Below are 24,227 nucleotides of genomic sequence, written 5' to 3'. Positions count from 1 at the left end.
TTATTTCTAGTGCAGCTATAATTACTCATCCAAATGTTAATCTATTAATGAGTTCCTAAAGGACTTAATGGCATTTCTCTGCTGACAACTGGGTTTTGCAGCTCTGTCTGAATACTGGAAATTTTATTCATACATTTGTCTCGATATTTCTTTTTAATTTATGCCTTTCCTCTTGTGATCTTCTGGGCAGGGCAATGTGGGAGTTAACTCACTAATGAAACTGGAGGCAGCATAACAACATCACCCTGCTTCAGGATCTTTCTGAAAACAAAAATGAAGAAACTTCAAGATTGTGATTTTATAGGGAAAGTATGGCTTCCCGATCAACAAAGAATACCTTTGGTAATGTAAATTATCTCTTCAAAGTGATGTTTTCACTGTGGTGTTTTTAATGTTATTATATCTGTTTGAGGCTGCACTTCTCAGAAGGAGCTGAAGGCTGCATCAAGGGTAGCCCTTTGGGTCAATCTTTTGACAACCAAATACAGTGGTACCTCTGGTTATGAACTTAATTCATTCCGAAGGTCCATTCTTAACCTGAAACTGTTCTTAACCTGAAGTACCACTTTAGCTAATGGGGCCTCCCGCTGCCACTGTGCAATTTCTGTTCTCATCCTGAGGTAAAGTTCTTAAGCTGAGGTACTACTTCCGGGTTAGCGGAGTCTGTAACCCAAAGTATTTGTAACCAGAAGTGTTTGTAACCCGAGGTACCACTGTATCCTTTTGAAATAGTGTTTTCAAAGAACCTCCCCATGCATTCATAGAACATGTGAGAGGGAAAGATGTTCTGTGCCTTGCCTAAAGATTGGCACATCTCTCCGGCTATGCCCCCTGGCACCCACATGTTCAGCTAAATTTGTGAAAGCAACATGGGAATAGTGAGCATTTTTATACATTTAAATGGATGCAGAGGTATCATGGGGTATGACCAAATGAGCATTTCCATGTTGGGAGTGACTGGCCATCACATTCCCACTCCCCACAAATATTCAGAAATGGTGGAGCTCTGAACTGTTTTGCCCATGTAATCTTTGTAACCACACGAGAGAATCATCCAAATGTTCCATAGAATCCCATCACCAGGAAATGGCAACCATGCCACAGGTAAAGTATAAATCAGGCTTAAATTGGATGGATGTGTTTCAATTCAGAACCTCATGTGAGCTACAACCTGCATATTTAGCTTCAGGAATGTAGACTTTCTCATTCTTTTCAACACAGGGGGCAATCCCAATGAATGAAGCTCTTATGGCGGAGTTGGGGGATCTCCATGTACACAGCAAAGCTTCTCATCCACAGCATATCCCTGGAGCAATGATCTGAACTTCACACTTTTCTAACCTACCACTTGGTTTACTAAAGGCTTACCAGACTACTGTGTAACCATGACTGTCAGGAATCTTTCCCACTACTAACCACTTCTTGCTTTTAAACTGGAAACAGAAAGCTAACCTTGGACTTTCTGAAAGTGGATCACCTGCTCTACCTCTGAGCATGCAAAGAACATTCTCTACCACAATGTCGTTGTCCCTCCAGAGGAAGTAACTTTGGTATCAATAAAATGAATAATGCTGTTTAGGAATTATGCCTTGGGGGAGGGGCGGGGGGAGGACTACCAACCTGAAGGCATTAACTCCACAAGCTCATCTCACCCACCATGTCCCAGTGTGCACCAGTTCCACTCTCTCTTGTCCCAACCTTCTCAATACTGAACCTACATAGAACGCTCAGCATAGTTGGGAACTCTGATAATCAAGGGTGTCTAACTGCATGAATACTTCAACTCATGTCCAAGTGAATGCAATCAGAAGCCCCTTTCAGACTTTCCCCACCCAACACAAGAAGATTAGGAAGTAAGTGGATAGGATGTTTGGGGCAGAGCCAGCATGGATGGCCCTGTCCCCCTCCCCCTACAAGAAGCATTTCCTGTTCAGGCCCGAACTGGACTTTCGTTTCACTATAATCTGAAAGATTACCTCCACCTTCAGCATGCATTTTAATACCAGCATGCATTTTAATACCAGATGTTCACTTACTAATTTCACTGCATTGTGACCATTTCTCATCAACTCATTAATTGCCAGCTGCTCAACCAAAGGAAAAACAACAACCCAAACAAACCCATAGATAATCAGAGGATATTGGTAAATAGCCAACCAAGAACATACCACTTTGGCAATTCTCTGTGAGTCGAAGAATAGTAACAGACATTTCCTTTGTGCTATTATAACATTTCCTGGACTTGTTATCAGTATTGCTACTCCAGATAAGTGGGGGGGGGGGGTAAATTAATGGTCCAACAAAGATCTTTGTTAAAATAAAGTTAAGAGGACATTTAGTGCAAGGATGGGGAACTTCTGGCCCTCCAGATGTTGTTGGACTACAACTCTCATCAGCTGTGGTCAGCAACTAAAATGGTTGGGAATACTGAGAGTCACAGTCCAGCAACAGTTGGAGAGCCACAGTTTCTCCACTCCTCATTTGGAGGAATAGTCAAACTACATTATATGTCAGTCAACAACATATGTGATAAAATCCCATCAAATAGACAGATGGGTTCAGCGGGGGGGGGGGGGGGCGTGGATTAGAAAAGTGGAAACTTGAGTTGAACACCATCTTCCTTCTGCACACCTTGCTGCAATTTCCTTTTGGCATCTGGTTGGTCACTGTGGAACATATGAAGCTGGAGCTTTGCTCAGGTCGAGCAGGGCATTTAGTATGTTCCAAGTTTGCTTCTGTAGCATCTGCAACCCCTTGGGGAGAAAATAATCTAGAAGATTTTCCAGCTGTCTCTGCAGAACTAGGTGCACAGTGAAGAGCAAGTATCAAAATCCCGTGCATACACTATTCCCATCACACAGCTGGGAGACCTTTTTTGCTCATTTGCAAATTATAGGAATTGGGTGGGCTCCTGTCCATCAGCATTTTGAATAGTTTGTAGGCTAGCAGCAGCTTTATGTTCTAATAGGCTTATTCTTGGAAAGCAATTTCATTTTTGTAAGGAAGTACTGAATTCAAGGTCCTGGAACAAATGATGAACAGTTTCTTTGCTAAGACTATGGCGAGGAGGACTGGTTGATGTGAGGCAGTGTTAGTGGTTGTTTCTCTGCCCATTCCATTTTCCTTGTCAAGAGAGAGAAAGCTAGAAAGCCTCCCAGCCTCTGCAAACTCTCTTCTATGTACAAAATGCTGGTGCGGGAGAGACCTTCCAACTAATACTGAACTCAGCCAGCCAATGCCAACAGCACTATAAGCCAAAAACTGGGCTACTGAGAAACCATTGGTGAGATATCTGCCTTTCTGGGGGAACTCCAAGATTTGTAGAGGTGCATGAAATAATTAAAAAAATTAAAAAGCACTCCAAAATAATATCAAGAAACGAAGAACCGGTACACATGTGATCATATAGTGAAGGAACAGCAGGGGAGGTGAATGCATACTGAGGCTGTTAGCTGAGACTCAACTGGAGCTCAAGACATGTTGCAATACCCGCACCCTGCCATGGCCACCCCATCCCCAAGCTCTGCACAGAGATTCAAGAGGCCAGAAAACCCCCCACACCCTTATAGCATTGCTTTGGAAGTCCCATTTGTCCCTGGCTGCGAGAAACACAAGAAGGAGGAGAAAGAAGAAGTGAGCTGTACCTGTTGAGATTTGAGGATTGCCTTCCTCAAATCTACATGGGTAAACTTGGGAGGGGTGAAGCAAGCCCTTCTAGGCATCTTAAATGCACTGCCCACCCTTCTTTTTGCCTATTGTTTTCCATCATATGGTTCACTTTCTTCAAACTAATTAGGCTTTTCTCTCTCTCAAGCTCCCTGCAATCTCTTTCCTACTATGAAAACATTCCTTATTTGATGCTGTGTCTGACTGATTAAATGATGTTTCCAGGCTTAATGACGTTAATGCTATTTCCAGCCCACATTAGGGCTATATTTGTTATTAACAACAAACGCTGGCGGCTGAGCCAACATTAAAAGGACCTGAAGCACAGTAAAAGGCTAATAAGCGATTGGTCTGACAATATTCCCAGGTTAGCTTTTACAGAAAAGCATGTGGATTTGCAACTCAAAATAGCTCTCCCAACATTAAAGACAAACACAGCGCATTGGTTATTATTTACCAGAAGCTACCACAGAGCTTTGGAAGAACTGTTATCTGGCACTTATGGGTCTCAAACCTGTATCCCCGAGGAAGAAGCATCGATTCCTCCTGCTATACCATCACAATGATTGCACAGCAAACTGAATAACTGGGAGATCTGCAGTGTTCTTACCATTAGGCATATGTATCAGTAAAACTACTACTAATATATTGATGTATTTGAAGTGCCATAATATCAAAGTGCCTCCTCCCCCAGTGTTTGTTTTTTTAAATGAACGTAGAATCAAATGATTTTCAAGATTACAAGGGATCTTGGAGGTCAACCTCCCACTGAGTGCAGGATCTATAATGCAGAATGCAACAATGGGAGCAGTCTGCACCATACAATTAAAGCACATCCAACACGCATTTACAGAACCTGGCTCCCCACCCCAAACCTCAAGAACTGTAGTTTCCCATTCACAGAGCTACAATTCAATTAACAAACTACAGTTCCAAGAATTTTGGGAGGGGAAGACATGCGCTTTAAATGTGTGTTGGATGTACGATGGTGCAGACCCTGCCTGTTCGTATCCCTGACAGACGGGTGGCCAGCCTCTGCTTAAATATCCATAGTGAGGAAGAGCCACCACTCCCCAGGGCAGCCTGTTTCCACTGTCAAGAAGATTTCACTGCCATGACATTTCTCCTAATGTTTAGCTGAAGTGTGTTTTCTTCCAATTTCTACCCATTAATAATAATTCTAGCCCTGCGTCATGAGGTGACAGAGAAAAAGTCTGTCTGAGCCAAAAGGTTGGCCGAGCTACAAATATGGCTCTTATCTTTGCACAATAATAGGCTACATTCCAGACCATGCAAAGGATAGGGGTTTACCTCCCCCCCTCTCCCCACACTGTATCTTTCATCTAGACAAGCAGGAGTGGCTGCATGCCACAGGGTGGCATGCTCACTAGTGGACACTTTTGAGTGCTAAAAGTGAAGATGTGAGTGGGGATTTGGACTGGGGCTTGTGTCGAAGTTCAGACTTGGAACCTAGGGTTTCTTTAGAGGAGGAGCAGAGGGAGCATAAACTCTCCCTCAGCAGATCTCCAGGCTGCCAGCAATCCTGATAATGGAGTCACTGCATCCAGTGACTGCATCATTAATGAAAATGAATTCAGACCAATGACAATGGAGTCCTTAGATCTAGGCATCAATAACAATGGAGTCACTGGATAAGACATGCGTGGCAATGGATTCAGACCAATGACAGTGGTATTACTTCACCCTAGACTTCACACCCTAGACAGTGGTATTACTTCACCCAGAGGGCTCCACACCAGTTACCTAAATTTCTGGCTGGCTCATTCCAACCGGAGTCATAAGGAAAATGAAGAAGGTGAGCCAGGTGCTTCAGGGCCATCGGTGAAGTGCCCAGGTAGCTTCATGCAAGGCTACTTAGCAGCAGAGATAATTACATATACAGTGGTACCTCGGGTTACATATGCTTCAGGTTATATACGCTTCAGGTTACAGACTCCGCTAACCCAGAAATAGTACCTCGGGTTAAGAACTTTGCTTCAGGATGAGAACGGCGGTGCAGCAGCAGCAGGAGGCCCCATTAGCTAAAGTGGTGCTTCAGGTTAAGAACAGTTTCAGGTTAAGAACAGACCTCCGGAATGAATTAAGTACGTAACCAGAGGTACCACTGTATGCACCTGTACGGATCAGGTTCTGGTTGAGAGTTAGGAAGGGGGTGGAGTCTCTGGCTCCTATGTAACAGCTCCAGTCATAACAACACAATACATTTAAAACACTATTATACCACCTTTAGCAGTCATGGTTTCCCTCAAAGAATCCTAGGAGCAGTGAAGGTACTGAGGGTTGTAAGGCGACCCCATTCCCCACACAGAGTTCCCTGGATAGAGGCATTGATTAAACCACAATGGGAAATGTATGGTGTAGAAGATGAAGCCTCCATTAGAGCTTCAAGCATCCGTGCAAAGCCTTCCTGAACTGGGGAAATGAGAAATCTTCCCATTCCTAGTCCTACGATCAACAACCAGCTTACACTCAATTCAGTTCATTCTGTGCTTTTTAAAGACATGCCCTGTAGAACAGAGAGTGCTAACATTTTGTTTAAAATTCTGATCCCATGGATGACTTACGGCAAGCCAAGATTCAAAGAGAGGAAGTTTCCTCAGCGGGACTGTAAAGGCAGGGATTTACAGTAGAGTTTTTGACAAAGAGTCTTTACTACAGAAGTGCTAGTAGGACCTGCTAATCACATTAGGCTAGATTAAAGATGGCAAGGAAGGCTTTCTAAATGGGCCTACTGTAGCTCTTCCTAATGTATAGTGTTCTTGTCAAGATGAAATCAAATTTCATAGTTATGACATTTCTTTCCAGAGTACTAAATGTTAACTTTGCTGAGCAGGCACATTTTGCAGCAGGGTAGTGGCGAAGGCAGGGAGAGGCAGCTTTGTTTTAGATAAATTAAGGCAAGGAGGGAGACACACATGATAACCTCATTCAAAGATGTCCATGAAGCAGACTCTTCTGACACTACAGAGAAGCAACTAACTTATACAACAGCTTGCAATAGGATTTGCACAATTCAATCTATTGATTGCATTAATCCCATTTAAACATTATAATTGAAGTGACATATAGACTAATATTGGTGAGTATCAGCAAGGCCCACACTGATGCAGGCTCTGGGCTGTCGTTTAACAACAACACTCTTGATTCTGGAGTCTGCCATTTTTGTTTTCAACAATGCCATGGGTGATGACTCTATTCCAGGCATTCTATGGGGCGGGGGAGAGGAAAAGGCTGCTCTCAGGAACTGATGGCTCCACCATGATTAGCACACAAATCCACGAAGGCTGAAGGAAGGAAGGTTTCAGTAATCACCACTGTGCTCTAAGTACTTGAGATGACTCCATTCATCGTTTCTATTCATTTTCCAATTGCTCCATTTTTTGATGTTTGGGGTTCGTATATGTGTAATAACTCTTAGGATCCTGGAACTTCACTTCCCTGAGCTGTATGATTTGCAGAGCACATTACCTATGCATGACAACTCACTCCTCTAAACCTTGCTGACCTGAGAGACATTCCCCTTGAACTAGAAACAGATCATCTCATGGGAAAACCCAGTTTTCCTGTATTTATTTCCTCTGTGTGGAAAAGAGCTTGTAAATATGAGGTCCTCCCTTCTTGCTGCCAGGGTATATTCCAACAAGAGCTGCACCATGTGATTATGTTGATTGTGTAACTAAGCTTGGAGCCTTACCTTTATAACTGAAGCTCCTGCTCTTGAAAGAGGACTGTGCATCTGAGCTGCAGCTGCCATGTTAGCTATAGTGTTGAGATGGTTCATCTGATTCATAGCCATTGCCACCGAAGCAGGAGGTAGGCCAACTGGGAGAAGTGGGTGAGGCATCATCATAAAAGGCAGATCTATTCCTGTAGGGGGAAAACAGGCTGTGGATCAGTTAAATATTGTTATTTTTTTCATTCCTTAATAATCCGACATTTTACTCAAGACTGCAATTGTTCCATGGAATTAATAATCTATCAGTTCTTTTCTCCAGCAAACTGCAGGTGGGGTGATAAGAAAATCTGTGGTATCTGTGGATGTTACAAGAAAACATATGGGGATGGGAAGCTACATAAGAGCCACAGGGCACTTTTAAAATGTTGGAAGTTTTTTCTGTCTGCACTGGAGGAGATGGAAGAAGAGGATGTAGAGGAGGAGAAGAAAGTGAGGGGACACAGAGAGACCAGAAAGATATATAGAGTTCTGCGGCTTTTTCTTTGAGGTGCTGAAAAGGAGGTATGGAATGATGCCCATTCTTTTTCCATCTGTTAATCATATAGACGTTGGTCCATTTGGACTGCCCTTGACAAGCCCTCATCTGCCTGCCTTCTTACTTGCAACCAGTTAGGGGATGGCTCCCTGTCATCTCTGGCCCCACCAACTGTTGACCCCCCTGCTTATCACTGCACTAGTCCCAATGGACATTAGCCACCACTTGACACATATCGTTAATAAAATATTGTGTTTTTAAAAAATGATTTAAGATAGCCTAAAATGATTAAGACCAATCATTACTTCCCAGCCAGGTCAAAAGTGTGTAACATCTTGACGTGGCGTCCAAAATCAGATAGAGAGGGAGCCAAATAGATACTCTGCAACATAAAGCTCCATCCAAGACCATAACCTCCAAATAGCTTCCGGAAGAACTGTATTTTCTTGTTTCAGTTGTCATGCAAGGGCCTGGACTGAACAGCTATAGGATATCTTGAATTTCATTACGGAGTGTTATCTTGGTTTATTTTTTAAGTATTGCTACTTTCCTCAAGCCCTTGGGGAAAGGTGAGGAATAGACGTTGAAATAAACAAATCCACACTGCAAACAGATGGCATTTTCAAGGGGCAAAGCTTTCTTAACAAAGATGGAGATAACATTTTAAGCAGAGTGAACTTGGGCATAAAACACTGACATAAATGGTAATTACAAAAGACCAGAAACACAGACAACTCAGTTGTATAACCCAGGTTAAAAATATGCAGCTGCAAGAACACAGAGTTGGATGTCAGTGGAGAAAATTCTTCAGTCAAAAAGATTCATTGTATAACTGACCAGCAAAGCGTTGGTTGCTCTTCCTGTTAAGTTTTACTGATGGGATGGCTTGTTTTCAAATTTATAATTATTATGAACTTATTATGAACTTCTAAAGTGTTTTTGTGACTGAGGGCATTTTTAGCTACCTTTGTGGTCCTACACAGATGGAAAACAGGGCAAACACATTTTAATAACTATTAAGGGAAGGGGTGATCTCCAAGCTCATTCACATTAATCCAAATCAGCTTTCACCAACCTGGTGCCCTCCAGATGTTTAGGGCCACAACTCCCTTCAGCCCCAGACTTCTTGATGAAGGCGACACAAAATCATTATTCAGGTATCAACTGAAATGAATCTTGAGATCATCCCCCCTGCCTCCTACGCTTTGGGCTTGCACACACACATACCCTTCTCTTCCTGCTCATGCGATACAAGGGGAAAGGAAATGTGCATTTTAACCTTAGAACATCTAGGACATCATACTGCAGTTTGATCTGGGCTTCTGTTACTTAACTGTGGTTGGAATCAACCACAATTCGCTGAGTTCATGAGCAATGGCAGCTTACTTTGAAGGCTTAGCTTTTTCCTCTCCTCCTCTCATGTGTGAAAAAGAAATATGTGTGGGGAATCTCACAGCCTGAGGCTTATTTATAATTAATCATACTAATAATTTTATTATTTGTACCCCACCCACCTGCCTGGGTTGGCCCAGCCACTCTGGGTGGCTTCCAACAAATACAACATTAAACATTTAAAATTTCCAAATGCAGGGCTGCCTTCAGATGTCTTCTATAAGTTGTTATCTCCTTGACATCTGATGGGAGGGTTTTTTGCAGGGTAGGTGCCACTACAGAGAAGGCTCTTTTCTTAAACCAGCGATGAGGAACCTGTGGCCTTCCAGATATTGCTGGATTACAACTCACATCATCCCATGTTGGTTGCCCCTGACAGGAACTGGAGGGCAGAACATTCTCAATTCCTGTTGTATATACAGGATGGGGAACCTGCACCCCTCCCGATGTTGTTGGACTCCACCAGCCCTATCCAAAATAATTAGTGGTCAGGGATGATGGAAGTTGTCATCCAGCAACATCTGGAGGGCCAGAGGTTCCCCACCCCTAGTATAGACTGTGCTTGTCATATGGACTCAATGCATTAAAGGGTTGAGTAAAGCAAAACCAGAAGGTGTAATTGTACTTGGAAGACAAAAGGAAGCCACTGTAGATGTTGGTCCACTAGCCCTCTCACCACCACTTCCAAGCACAGACGTGAAATAATTTCCACTGTCCCTCACAGGAGTAGCAGTTATGCAAGACCTTTTTTAAAAAAAAATCCTGAGAAGAAATTTTGTGCTAGAGATGGACAGGGATGTATTACACATCCATCTTTAGCCCCGACCATTTTTATATTTATTTTTTCAGCACATTAATCTGTTTAAATGTTATGTGCGTCACAATCTTTGAAGATAGGGCTGGATCTGAATTTAAACACAAATTAATCTGATTCAGTGTTGATCATTTGCTCTGCATTTTATGATTTTATAATTTTTCTGGTGTTTCATTGATTTTATTGTATACTGCTGAGAGGTTGCCAGTTTAGAAATGTTAACAGAAAATGCTAAATAAATAAATAAATTTAATTGGTCACTTAGATGGGCTGTGGAACAGTGTGTGTGACATCTCTTTTCTTTAAGCAGTTCTACAACCTCACCCAACCCTCCAAGCTCATACAAACGTAAGTCTTTGTTTCCTCATTGATGCCCCCCACAGCAGTCTGGTAATCTTTCCTCATACTCCATGGAGTTTTCAACCCTCCCAGACACCATCTGTCCGCACTGAGTTGCGTGCCTACTTAAAGTCCAATTGACATGCAAACTAAATGCAAACTACAAACGGAATTTAACAGCACATTGCCAGTTTTAAGGGACAATACATCAAGTGCTTTCAAAAGGGTGTGTGAAGGAAATGCATCTCATGTTCACAAATCAGACATAATGCCCGATATTCAATAAACCCTTGAATTGTCTTGTGGAAGACTGCTGAGTGATCAGCAAGACAACAGGGTGATCAACAACAATAATAAAAATAGTGAAATAATCTGAAAGGAAGGAAATAAATTTCATTTGCAGACCTTGAAAAGATACTAGATACTACAAATGTGTTGAACTCCTCAGTACAGAAAATGAAATTTAGCAGTATATAGAAGTTAGATACTGTCATTCAATGCGACACAAGGAGTCTAGGGTTTGTCGTTTAGCCAAATAGGGGACCAGAGAATGCGTTATTATAAGAACCAGAGCAAATTGCTCAGTGTGTTCAACTAACGTTGGGAGTGATAATCAAGATACTTTGTATGTATGCATCACATATCCACAAAGATATGTATCCTAAGTAAATTGCATAAACCTACCTTTAAAATTTCAGAACACAAATTAAAATATTACAATGCAGATCTTATTTCTCCCTCATTCATTTGCTGTCACCCTTTCACAACTCTTTTCCTCCTTTTCGATCTGGCAAGCAACCTATCTACATTCTTTTCCTTCTCCTGCCTGGACAAAATATTCTTTTGTGCATCAGGAAAGAAAGAAGGCTGTATTATCCAATGATTTCAAACCACTAAGTTTGGCAGAATTACCAAAGAAACTTGTATAACAAGGAATCATTCTTTCCAGCTTTATTTCAAAAACCAAATGTCCCAATAAAATGTTGTTGTTGTTTGTTGTCCACTTCCCATTTGTTTGCACACACAAAAAAGTAAACAAACCCAAGAAAAAGTGCTTAGAGTTCAGTGTAACTCATGAAATATCTAGGACTACAAGTTATAGCTCTGGTCCTAAGCATTAGGCCCAAGTTTGAGGGGGCTAATAACACCCCCAAAGATTGGATTAATGGGGTGGGTGAATTCTAACATTTTGTTAATTGTGGTCTCACCTTTAAATAAGGGACAGTCAAGGTTCCTTTACCAAAATGATAAAGACAGTTGATTTCCAAGGACAGTGGTGGCTGGTACACATTGCAACTGGTAGGGCAGAAAGAATGGAGCTCAACAGTAGGTGGAGCCAGAGCCAAAGGCAGGTTGTGCCAACACATTCTACCTTTACCTCATCCTCCTACCCCCTGGATTTGTTGTAAACAGGAAGGCAGACAGGTGGGTTAGAAAGAATCAAGACTGAGATTGGTTGGGCCATTTGCCCTAAAGAACCAGCCTCCTCAGCCCAGGGAAATTATGCTCCTGGAATGTTGACTGGTCTGTTGAGAGCAGCCACGTTGGTCACCTGAAGCAATATTAAAGTTTTCCTGATGATGTAAATACCTTGTATTTAAGAACACCATCCTGACAATTCTTAGAATTCACTTGGCCCTCAAAAAGTTTCTAAGTATCTCCACACACTTTTGCAAGGGATGAAAGTGCGGTAGGATTTTCAGCCCAGCTTTTTAATGTTTTCAGCTTTCCTCCCACACTTCTCATGGCCATGCAGAGGATGAAAAGGGGATACCATCATACATACTGTTTGTGAGCAGATGGTTTTGCTGCAGAGGGCTGAGAGGATGAGCACTTCCCAGACTTGGCTGCCCTGCCAGAGTAGCATGGCTGACCCCGTGATGGGATCCCGGTGGGATGGGTGACTGAAGTTTCTCTTTATCCCATGAAGATTCACTTCCACCTGGAAAAGAGTGTGGAAAGATTGGGTTTTGAGCAATTATTTTTCATCACTGGCAAAGGGTCATGAAAAGATTTCTTCCCTACCCTGACAGGAAGATTTTTTTTATAAAAAAAAATAATAGTTAATTAGATGAAATGTTCAATTATGCATTAAGGTGGGGGGGAAACAACAATATATAAAACAAACAAAAGAAAGGACACCAATATAAACTCAACACAGGACGTCTGTGGGGTCAAGAGTTTACTAAGATACAATCGGGCAGAAGAAAAGAGAAAGCCCATCTGTAAGGAGAAGAAAGATCTAGCAACATCCATATATTCTTGGCTGCTGCTGATACATAGAACTGAACATCCAACATATTGGATTACAAAATAAAGTTCCATCATACAACACTGAAAGGCTGTGGTTTCTCTTTCCCTTGTAATAGGTGTAAGTTATGGGTTTGTTTTGTTTTGGTTTTTTACAGTATAGCAATAGACCCCGCAGGAATAAGATGTTCAGGGACAATGGCTAAATGGAGTTCCTGCATAATGGATTCTAGACTTGTGCATGTGACATACCCATGGAAATGGGGGGGGGGGGGAATAATGGAGAAGACTGACAAATATGACTAAAGGATTGATTAAAGACTACATACATACAGAATATATGAGCTCTGACCAGGAAAGCCACCATCCAGAATTCCCAATTATGTGGAAAGAGTCTATGCTGTATAACAGGAAATGGGGAACCAGTGATTCTCCACAGGGGTGCCAACTTTGGCCTCAGATTATGGGTGCCCAATGGCACCCGTGACATAATGTGATATCATGACGTTGTGATGTCATGTTACATTGGCGCTTCACAGCAGCACTTCCGAGGCCCTGAAGACCTCTGATGTGACTTCTGGTTTCTACCAAAAGTTGTGTCAGAGGTTTCGCAGGACCTCGGATATCGCCTCAGAAGTCTGGAAGTCATGTCAGAGCCCTGCGGTGTGGGCCCCCTATAGTTGGTACCAGTGTCTCCAGATGTTGTTGGACCACTGTTTCCATCATCTCTGACCATTGTATTGGCTAGTTGTGATTGATTATAGAGTTGGAGTCCAACATCATATAGAGAATCATGGGCTCCCCAACTCTGGTATATAACGCACAGAGCATGGAATCTTTTCAGCTCTTCAAGTAAACAAGCACATCTCAGAGTGGGCAGCTGAAGAGAATTTGCCTGGAAGTCAGGGCCAAGCTGTCCCTTGAAACACCATTAATAGTTGATGGCCCTTCTGCACAACTAGAAGAAGAAACAATAAAATCTAAAGACAACACAAATGTGTACCCATTGGCTGAATGTTGTATAGGTCAGAGAATTCTGTTTTTGTTGGAATTATTTCCAATTCACATCTTTACTACAGTCATAGACCAGCATAAGGAATTATTTCAGATAACCCTGGTGCAGAATGTTGTGTGTGTGAAGTGGACTGCCCTGTTCTACGTGGCACATCTTGTTCCATGTACCAGGTCATGTGCATTTCCCGTTACAAGGCAAAGACACTCAAACTGGTCCCTCCCCCTGACTACTCAACCATTTTCTGCCAGCCCAATGCCCCCCCCCCAATTTTCTAATCTGGGCTCCTCCCTAAAAAAGGATTAAAAAACCTGAAATGCTAATTAAGGTAAAGGTAAAGGTACCCCTGCCTGTACGGGCCAGTCGTGTCTGACTCTAGGGTTGTGCGCTCATCTCGCTCAAGAGGCCGGGAGCCAGCGCTGTCCGGAGACACTTCCAGGTCATGTGGCCAGTGTGACTAAGCGGCATCTGGCGAGCCAGCACCAGCCGTTTACCTTCCCGCTATAAAGCGGTACCTATTTATCTACTTGCACTTAGGGGTGCTTTCGAACTGCTAGGTGGGCAGGAGCTGGGACCGAACGACGGGAGCTCACCCCGCCGCAGGGATTCGAACCGCCGACCTTGCGATCAGCAAGTCCTAGGCACTGAGGTTTTACCCACAGCGCCACCCGCGTCCCCGAAATGCTAATTAAGGAATGCATTATTAATTTTGCTCATGCACTTGGTCCTGTGTCAATGTGCCACAATAATTTTCTACAGAGCCAAGTATTATGTTAATGTTAATTAAGGTATTTTCCGTTATTTTCCCTTTTCAATGAAAGCATTCGATTAGATTTTGTATTGGTCGAAGGAGGTGGGGGGTGGAGGTGGGGGTGGGGGTGGGGAGGCGCCTGTCTGGGTTATTGACACTGCCAGGAATTCATTAACTTGATTTCCAATTAGAATCAGTAATACTTTGTTGGTGTGTAAGGGACAGTGGCAGGAGGAAAAATGTATCTTAATTGAAGATGAAAGTAACAGCATAGAAACACTCAACATTCTTTATGATAAGCACTTGGCTAATAAATGTGATTAATGCTATCAAACAGAACAAAAAAATTGAAAGATCAATGATTGAGCAAAAAGGGAAACACTCCATCATTTTAATACCACAGCTAAGCTATGAATTACCTTTACTATTACAGATTTGTAATTTTCAAAAATGATGAGCAATGCAGTGACAAAGAAAGATACATTTATGCCAAGCTAAATTATACCATATGTTTTAATATAATGTGGCATAATTACAGCGGTGTTCAACAGCGCTGCTATATTTGCGTTAGTTGTGTCAGCACTTCCATCGTAAATTTAACACACTGTGCACTGACTGTCCCAAATTCACATTGACTGAAATAGGGTGCACTTCAAAGCATGGTCGTATTTGCATCTTCTTAAAGGCCAGTGTTCCAGAGATTAAACACAGTTGGACTAATGAGCACAAAGCAAACAATATGCATTTTGCATTCTAGAATTAAAAAGTTCCTTTTCCTTGGAAGTTGAGTTCTTGTAGGTCAGCTTGCACCCACCTGGCACTCTCCACATGCTTTAGATTACAACTCCCATCAGCTCCAGAGTGGTCAGTTATCAGTAATGATGGAAGCTGTAGTCTAAAACATCTGGTGGGAACCAGGTTGTGGACATTTTTTGACATTCTATTGTGGGGTTACCTCTTCCCTCCATCACCAATGAGATTATCCTCAGGAATGATAGCATAGGTAAGTAGCTTCATCAACTGCAGTTTTTAGATTTACACCCCACATTTAAAAGGGTACACCTAACAATAAAAGTAAAATATGGTCTCATCCTTCTTCTTTTTCTTTAAACTATTACATGGCAAAGTCAGGGGTTGCTTTACAATGTGTGTGAGAGGGGAAGGATTCAGTCCCTATAAAAGAGCTGTCTTGTTGAACCAAATCATTTCCTTTAATCACCAGTTTTGTACTCCCTTCTCAACATCCGTTAATGTCAACAGGTCTACTCTGAGTAGGAGAAGGTTAATTGCCACCCTAAGCTTTCCCCCAAATAATCTTGGGAACTGTTAATTTATAAAGTGAGCTGAGAGTTTTTGGGAGACTGTTGTCCATTCTCCCCACAGAGCTGCAATTGCTATAGTTCTCTCTGGGAATTGTTAACTCTGTGGTAGGAATATGGGTCTCCTGTTAAAGTGATATAAGAGCCCACTAATTCTGGTTTCTAAAAGGGTCGATCTTTTTCTTTTATTCAGAATGAATATGTGAATTGCATGTACCAATATGTAATTATACTGTGTCTACAAAAGTTAGCTAGATAAAACGCTCACAAACAACACTCAATATGGTGTCTGCATAAATTAATATATCCATTTCCTTAAAAAAAAAAATCAAAAATCAAAATGTGTTCTGGATTGTGGCCAAAGTTTTCTAACTTTTTAAATAACGCTGGCAGAACCAAATGCAAGTTTTAAGGGTTTGAGAATTTGATCTCTATCACATTTTGCTAAGCACATTTTGTGTCACAGTAACTTTAAAAAAAAGAGAGAGGCACAAACCACCCTTCCTCCAACAATGCAGAGTAAAAACCTTACTTGCTTTGGCTTTCGGGGAAAAGGTTATGCTGCAATTTTGTTTGTTTATTATTCCATTTATATGCCACTTTTCTCCCAAAGAACTCAGGAAAGCATAAATAGTTTTCCCCTCACAACAACCCTGTGATGTAGGCTAGGCTGAGAGATGGCGACTGGCTCTAGGTCACCCAGTAAATTTTCATGGTGCTTTGAATCTGAGTCTCCCAGGTTCTAGTCCAACACTGTAATCACTACCCCACACTTGATTCTTTATACAGTGGTACCTCGGGTTAAGTACTTAATTCGTTCTGGAGGTCCGTTCTTAACCTGAAACTGTTCTTAACCTGAAGCACCACTTTAGCAGCCTCCTGCTGCTGCCGCGCCGCCGGAACACGATTTCTGTTCTCATCCTGAAGCAAAGTTCTTAACCCGAGGTAATATTTGTGGGTTAGCGGAGTCTATAACCTATGTAACCTGAAATGTATGTAACCCAAGGTACTACTGTAGTGATAAACCAAGAGAGAGAAATACACAAACAATCTGTAGTTAATGCTAAAGGCAACTCTGACTTCATATTTTTTCTGACCAAAGGTGGCTAAACATGAGGAAGAACTTTCTGACAATAAGAGCTGTTTGGCAGTGGAATGGACTCCCTCAGAAGGTGGTGGACTCTCCTTCATTGAGGGTTCTTAAGCAGAGGCTGGATGGCCATCTGCCATGGATGCTTCAGTCGAGATTCTTGCATTGCAGGGGGTTGGACTAGATGACCCTCAGGGTCCCTTCCAACTCTACAGTTCTCTGATTCCATGTTGCCTTTGAAAAAGAACAACACATTTTCTATCATAATTAAGTTTGTTGAGGTCCACATCATTTACTAAACAGTGGATGCAGTGTGTAAATTAAGAAGATGATCTGTGCCTGGGCACGTTCCAGATGTCTGAATGATAGATGCTAACCAAGAGGAAAAGGAACTGAAATGCAGGCCAACAGGGACACTACATATAAAATTTCAGCCAGAAACAGAAGCCTTCTCTGATAAACAAGTTCAGCTGAGCTGGTTTCAGAAATTGTATGGAAAGAAACAATACATATTACAGAGATGCCATCCATTCAAAGAAGGTGAAGATGACCTCTTAAGAGTACTGTTTTATAGGCTGACTACAAATGTTGTTTTCAGATGTTTTCAGATCTCCCCTTCCACATGTAGAACAAATGTCTGTAGGGGAGATGAGGATTATGGGACCAGCCCTATTCCTGACATCCCCGTGCACCACTGGCCCCACTTCTGAAAAGAGGCCTTTTAATGTAGCTAGGCACCCCTTTTCTATCCTTTGGCTCTCCATACAGAGTTGGGGTGTGGCAGTATGGCCAGCATTGGAGTCCCCAGTGTGGTGCTCGTGGGCGCTATAGCACCATCAGACATCCCCTTGTTGCCAGCTTAAGGTTCACCGTCCCTCCCATTTAAAAAAAATTCAGTGGCTTTGGGGGAATGCAGGCAGTTGCTTTTATTGTATTCTTTTGGCCAAGACACTTCGCTAGGATTTTTTAAAGAGGGTTTTATTTTCAGTTTTTTCTTTTGTGAAATGGGTTCCCATGGCAGTTTCCAAAGGTGCCATCAAAATGTTGGGGACCCCTGGGCTTTTTATTTCCTTTATATCCCACCTTTCCTCCTAGGATAGGAGCTCAAGCCTTTCATCCTCACAACAACTGTGTGACTTTCCCTGTGTAGGAGAATAGTCGCCTCACACCGGCAGCATTTCCACCATAAAAATCTGTTGGGACAAATTCCTCAATTGCTTTTCGAAGCCAGGTTTTCTGGGGCGGGGAAGGTTCTGAAAAGGAACTCAAGGCATAAAATCAGGTGCCCACACTCCAGGTATCGATCACTGGTTCGTCAAACTCGCATCTTCCAGGGGAAGGCGACTTTGTAAAATGCAAATTTGTTTCAAAGTTTGAGATGGACAGGAGGGAAATAAAAGTTTTCAAAAAACCAATCTAAAGTTCAATCGGCTGACAGCACTTTCTCCTTTGGTTTCAGATTCCTTCTATCTATTTTTAAAATTGTGTGGTCTGTCTAAATGAAATTCACACTGTCCACTACATCTATCTGCGTTTGACATTTGATTTGTTGCTATACAATTCAGGGAGGGGGAGGGGGAAATTGAATCCCCTAGTTGAAAGCAATAATGTCTTCAGTGTCCATGCCTGGTGAATTCTCAGAAGCTGGTGTGTGTGTGTGTGTGTGTGCGCGCGCGCACACACACACACACACGCACGCACACACATGAGCATGCTAACAGCCCAAGGGTGGTAAGTTCTGAAAACCTATTTTTTTTGTTTCCCATGGCAAAATGAAACAACAACAACAAATACCGGCTTGCAAAAATAAAGCAAATATTTACACTTTGTCTGCACTCTGAATCCATTCAAAACTGAGCCCAGGCAATTGTGCCTTGCCCCATAGGACACCAGCGGGAGCTGCCGCTTGGCAACTACCAGCAATGGCTGGCTTGGCTCCATTATGGACTGAGAGAGTTTCAGCTGCTCAGCACCACTCTCTTGCCTCGGAAGAGCCCTCCAGCAGGCTCCGCTCCTTAGGAGGCGCAGGTCATAGGGGAAATGCCACCTGCACAATCCTGGCACCACAGGCACAACATACTCTTTATGTCATGGATAGCAGACTTGAATGTGATTTTATTGTTATAATATTTTGTAGGTTTCTCTGAGAGCCTTATGGAGAAGTAAAGTGGAATATATGTGTTTTAAATAAATAAATAACCCACAGCAGAGGCTTGTCGTGGCCTTTTCTTAAAACAGCGTTCTTCTGCCAGGTGGCTACAACCTTCATGTTTAGAAAGGTTTTGGGGCTATAAATGGTGATCTTTTGTTTAGCTGAATTGTTTTTGACTTCAGGAAAACAGCCAGCCTACTTTGGATTTTTATCTATTCATTTATTCCACAACATTTACAGTTTTATAAAACTTCAAAGCGCTTCACAAAAAATCGATAACTTGACATTATTTTTACACCTGAAATTGTTCTACAATTTTTTTAAAAAACAGTTATAACTGGGTTGTATGCGACATCCTATTCTGAGTAGACTCACTGAAATTAACGGGAACTAATCAATCATGTCCGTTCATTTCAGTCGATCTACTCTTAGTAGGATTAACATTGAATGCAGTCCACTGTTTGTATACATGATGTCAGGGAACTGACATCGGAGCTAGAAGCGGAGGGAAGGCTCTCCAATGATGCTGGAGAAGGGCCCAGCAGGGAGAGAGGCAGCTCCACAGATGGGGAAGCAAATCAGCGCAACACCAGGGATAAAGAGGGGCTGATGGGGGAATCGGCGAGAGGGCTCCAGGACTCTTCACCGGACACCAGCGGGGAGAGCACGGGTCCCCCGCTACCCACGCCCACCCTGCGCAGAAGACTTCCGCGCAGAGAGAGTAGGAGGAGACTGGGTGTCAAACAACTTTTATGTTGGAAAAGATTTAAGAAACGCCCACTGACGGATTCTGCTAGCGACTGAGGCAGCCACGAAGTGGAGGGCTGCCCAGACTGAAAGTTTAGCAAGGCAACAAAGTCTGGAGAGGCGGCAACTTACGCACGAGCAACCCATACACATTACACATGAAATTGTGTAATTCTTTTTTTATTATTATTGCTGATGTAGTTATTGTGAAATCCATTTAAGGTATTTCATAGGAAGCAAAGCGTAAATGGAATTAATTAAATAATTAAATAATAGCAGCTTTGTCATTTTTGTGGAGGGACAAATAGATTAATCAGTTTTGGTCAACTCAAGTTTCTCATTTTCCCAATCTTAAATTCAGTTCTACACATTTCTGCAGTAATTTGTGATATTCTCTATAAGCCCTCATGAATATTCTTCAGCATTTTTGTGAAGATTTCTCCCCATAAACATATTTTTGTCTGCAGTTTCACTAATGTATGCATTTTTGCAAGCAATTTATCCTAATATAATGTGTTTCTGTATGTTATTTTCACTAATGTTCACCTTTGTGTACATTTCCCCCCTAATATGCCCAATATTTCAATTCTGTGCTTTTAGCTGTTTCATGTGCACTTTTTAAATTAATGTTATCCTTTGTAATTGCTAACTGTCAACTGTCACAAAAATGTTTTAATGCTCTGTTGACTGCAAATAAAGAAAGAAAAAGAGTAATATATGCATTTTTGTAAAGACCGGTTGGAGAACTGCACCACAAAATTCAGGTAAGTGCTTTAAATGCAAACAGAATCAAATTCTCCCACCCCACCGCTGGTCAGGTTTAGAGAAGAGATGGGAAACCTGTGGCCCTTCAGATGTTGCTAAACTGCAACTACTGTCAGTCCCAGTCGGAATGGCCAATGGCCAGGGATGATGGGAGTTGTTTGTCAACAATATATGGAGGGCGAAAGCTTTCCTACTTCAAGCAGGGACTTTAGGAGCCATGAGAATTCCATCTTCCCATGGACCCCTAGCAGCTCTGGACACTCCCTGCAACATCTAGATCTTAATGGAGATGGCTGTTGTGAGCCCTCCTTACTAACATGCCCATTAAGTTTGGGGAAAGGGATAGAGGTCTGCAAGGGCCACACACACATTGAGATAATTTGGTGCCTGGAAGCTGCTTTTCTCTTAAAATTATATTTGGTACAGTATGTGTGTGTGCCCACTTATCATTCATTCATTTAAATTTATATACCTCTTGACTGTAAAAACAAAAAATACCTCAAAGCGGTTTACAAAAAGATAAATGCCGAACGGTATTATATTATACTGCACCTACTGTAGTGCCAGTTCTGCCAATTGAAGCAGTCAAGTGGGCATCTGTTAGTCAGTTTTTGCTCTGTTTAGGACTGAGTACACTCCTCCCCCCCATAAACTCCAATCAACATCATATAAAATTTCTAAACTGAATTTTCTTTCAGGTGTGTTTGAAAGGAGAGTAAAAGGGAAAGACATACTTACAGCACAATCCTAATATGTTTACTCAAAGGTAAGCCCCACTGAATTCAACAGTGCTTACCATGAATCACAGGGTGATATAATTCTAAATTGACATGCCAACAATTTTGGTGCAAAAGAAGAATTGACATCCTTCTCCCCCCACCATGAAAAAGACACCAGGCATTTTGAGGTGATGGAGAAAGGATTGAGTTTCTAAAGGTGGAGAAGGGAAAAAGAGAGACTGGAAATCCTTTGGACAAAACAATTCCCCAAAGAACTAGCCTAGTAATAATCTGAAATGATAAATGAATGACTTACAAAAGGCATTTCGACATTTCATGCACCGGTTTGTACAGCTGCGTTTAGGGTGTTCTGTACTGTGCACTCGAAGTAAGCTATAAAACCGGTTAAGTTAAAATATTAAAAATTGAGAACTCTAGCGATGGCTTTACTGGTCTACTTCCAAAAAGTTATCAAGTGGTTCAGCAGATGTAATTACTGCTCAGTCCTGCCAAGGCTTTGAAATATGCCCATTAATTCAGCAATTCCCAGTCTGTCCATCAGTCAGTCATACTTAAAAAATATGTCTGTCACAACTTAGGTGTGGTAATCTATTGATAATTATATAATAAAAAGTCACTGGGGAGGAAGGAGGGGAAAGGCACCCAGAATATCATTTTTTCTCCCCAAACTTTTTGAAAACTCTTTCTGACTTTAAAAACTATCCTGACTTTAAAAACTCAAACTGGGGGTAGGTGGAAGAAATTGCATGTCTGTCAGGATATTTGATGCTTGTCATTAAGTTTCTAGACCATGAGCCACAATACTACTGAGTTGCACTGGAACACTGGTTGCCGTGCGCCATCTGACCATTGACCCATCTAAATCTACCCCACCAGTAGCCAACCTGGTGCCCTCTAGACATTTTGAATTACATAGACAGGCCAAGTTCAGATGATCACCTATGCTAGGCATGGGGAACACACACACACACACACACACACACACACACACACACACACAAGTTTTACAACAAAACATCACATAAAAAAGAAAAACCATACATCAAAACCTTAAAAAAAACCTACACGTATGCACAATCCATACTGAATCCAAAACATGGGACTACTAGAATTCCCTGACACCACCTCTCCCCCCGGTTCCCTTGTTCTATGTTGTTCATGCATGTCCATAAATTCTTTACCTCATTTTACTTTCCAATTTTATACCTTATGTATAATATTATAAGCATTTTTTTAAAATCCTGCTAATGTGTTAGCTTGTATACATTGCTTTTGTATATATGCAATAAATCAGGCATGGGGAACTTTTAACTCTCCTGATGCTGCTGAACCTTCAACCTCCATCAGCCCTAGCAAGCATGGCCAATGGCCAGGGATCATATGGAGGACCAAAGCTTCCTTGCACCTGACCTAGATCAGGTTTAGAACAGGGATGGGGAACCTATCCAGGCGTTGTTGAGTTCCAAGTCCCATCAACCATGGTCAGCATGGCCAAGGGTCAGGGATAATGGGATTTGTAGCCCATAACATATGGAGGGCATGATGTTGGCTATTTCTGAGCTACACTGACTAGCAGTGATTCACTGAGGTTTCAGATGGAGGTTTTCGTAACCATACATGAAGATGCCAGAGACTGAGCCTGATTGAACCCAGGACCTTCTGCATTCAAAGCATGAGATCTGCAACTGAGCTGCTAACTTTTACATTTTGGCACTGGAGAACAAATTTCAAAGGTAGGATGGGGTGGAGGACAAAATACATTGTTGTTCCCTACAACTCCTTGTTGCTCCTGGCTTTCATTTTGGAAGAGAAGGGGGCATATCTACCAGAGGCACTGGAAACTCCAACTGCCTTTAAAAAGGAGGACAACAGCCTGGGGGGGGGGGCAGTGAAAAGTGTTATGGTGGGGATTGACCTGCACAGAGAAGGTAAGAGGGAGTGACAGGAACTGGAAAATCCCTCCCTGCATATTGCCAGGTTGGGGGATGTGAATCTAGAGCAGCACCCTAGTGTTGGGTGCTTTCATGCTTTGCTTCCCACCGTGGTCACAATTTTGGTTGGTCCAATCTTGGTCCAACATTGCAGTCAAGTAGCACTGAATTGAATTTGGGCTTCCTGTAAGCATCAGTTTGGTCAGCCTGAGAACAGGTTGCTGAACGAGATGGGCCATTGACCTCATCTAGCAGAGCTCTTCTTATGTTCTTAGTGAAGTCTTTTTTGAAATGGAATTTACAGGTGTGGGGCTTCAGAACTAGAAGTACAGAAAGGGGACACAAAGAGTTAAAGCTACATTTCTCACTGTGGTCCTGATTGTGTTCTGTAGGACAGTATGAACAGCCCCAGCTTTCCTGATGTGGGCTGAGACAGGGCAGCATTGAGCAATGGGTTGTTTTGTCTTGTGTGTGGTTGTTATGTGGGGTGGCTTGTTTGTGTGGCTGCTGCAGTGGGGGTGGGGGGTGATCAGTGGAAGTTGGTTATTTCGTTATGTGTTTTAAGGAGCAAAGAATAGTTTGGTCTCTGACGGGCTCAGTTCCTTCTTGTGACTCCTAGTGACTTGTCCTTTGTCACAGGGCAGGCCCTCATGGCAGCCATTTTGTGACTTGCAAGGCTCTCAAAGACACCATTTTGCTGCCATGCCCATTACAATTTCTCCTATTTCCAAATGTGCCCATAGTCTACCCACTCCCATATATGTTGGCAACCTCTGTGTAGCTGTGGATTTCCTGCATCAGCAGGGGTCAGACTAAATGACCCTTGAAGTTCCCTTCTATAATAGTTCAAGGCCAATACCCCTTCTAAAGGACTCTCTGGAATATATCTGAAATCTACATCGGAACAGTTTCCAAACTTTACTAACCATCTTGGCTGGGTTACATTCTGGTGCTAAGCAAGCAGCACCTTGATGATCATTTATAAAAATATTGACAGCTTGCGTTCTCATACCAGTGCCCAGCAACA

General features: G+C 42.3%; 1 protein-coding gene across 10 annotated transcripts in view; it reads right to left on the bottom strand.

Annotated features, from left to right (window-relative positions):
- Positions 1-24,227, bottom strand: part of DACH2 (dachshund family transcription factor 2) — a 326,286-nt gene that overhangs the window by 65,196 nt on the left and 236,863 nt on the right. For all 10 annotated transcript variants that reach the window (XM_080991271.1, XM_080991262.1, XM_080991264.1 and 7 more), the window contains 2 exons: positions 12,230-12,385; positions 7,382-7,554 (listed from right to left, as the gene is read on the bottom strand). In XM_080991271.1, the coding sequence (XP_080847397.1) occupies positions 7,382-7,554; positions 12,230-12,385 (329 nt within the window). The remainder of the gene's footprint in view (positions 1-7,381; positions 7,555-12,229; positions 12,386-24,227) is intronic.

Source organism: Podarcis pityusensis (genome assembly GCF_964106645.2).
Source record: "Podarcis pityusensis genome assembly, chromosome: Z".
Taxonomy (NCBI): Eukaryota; Metazoa; Chordata; class Lepidosauria; order Squamata; family Lacertidae; genus Podarcis; species Podarcis pityusensis.
Note: the sequence above shows the minus strand (reverse complement) of the source record. Positions and strands in the feature narration are given on the sequence as shown.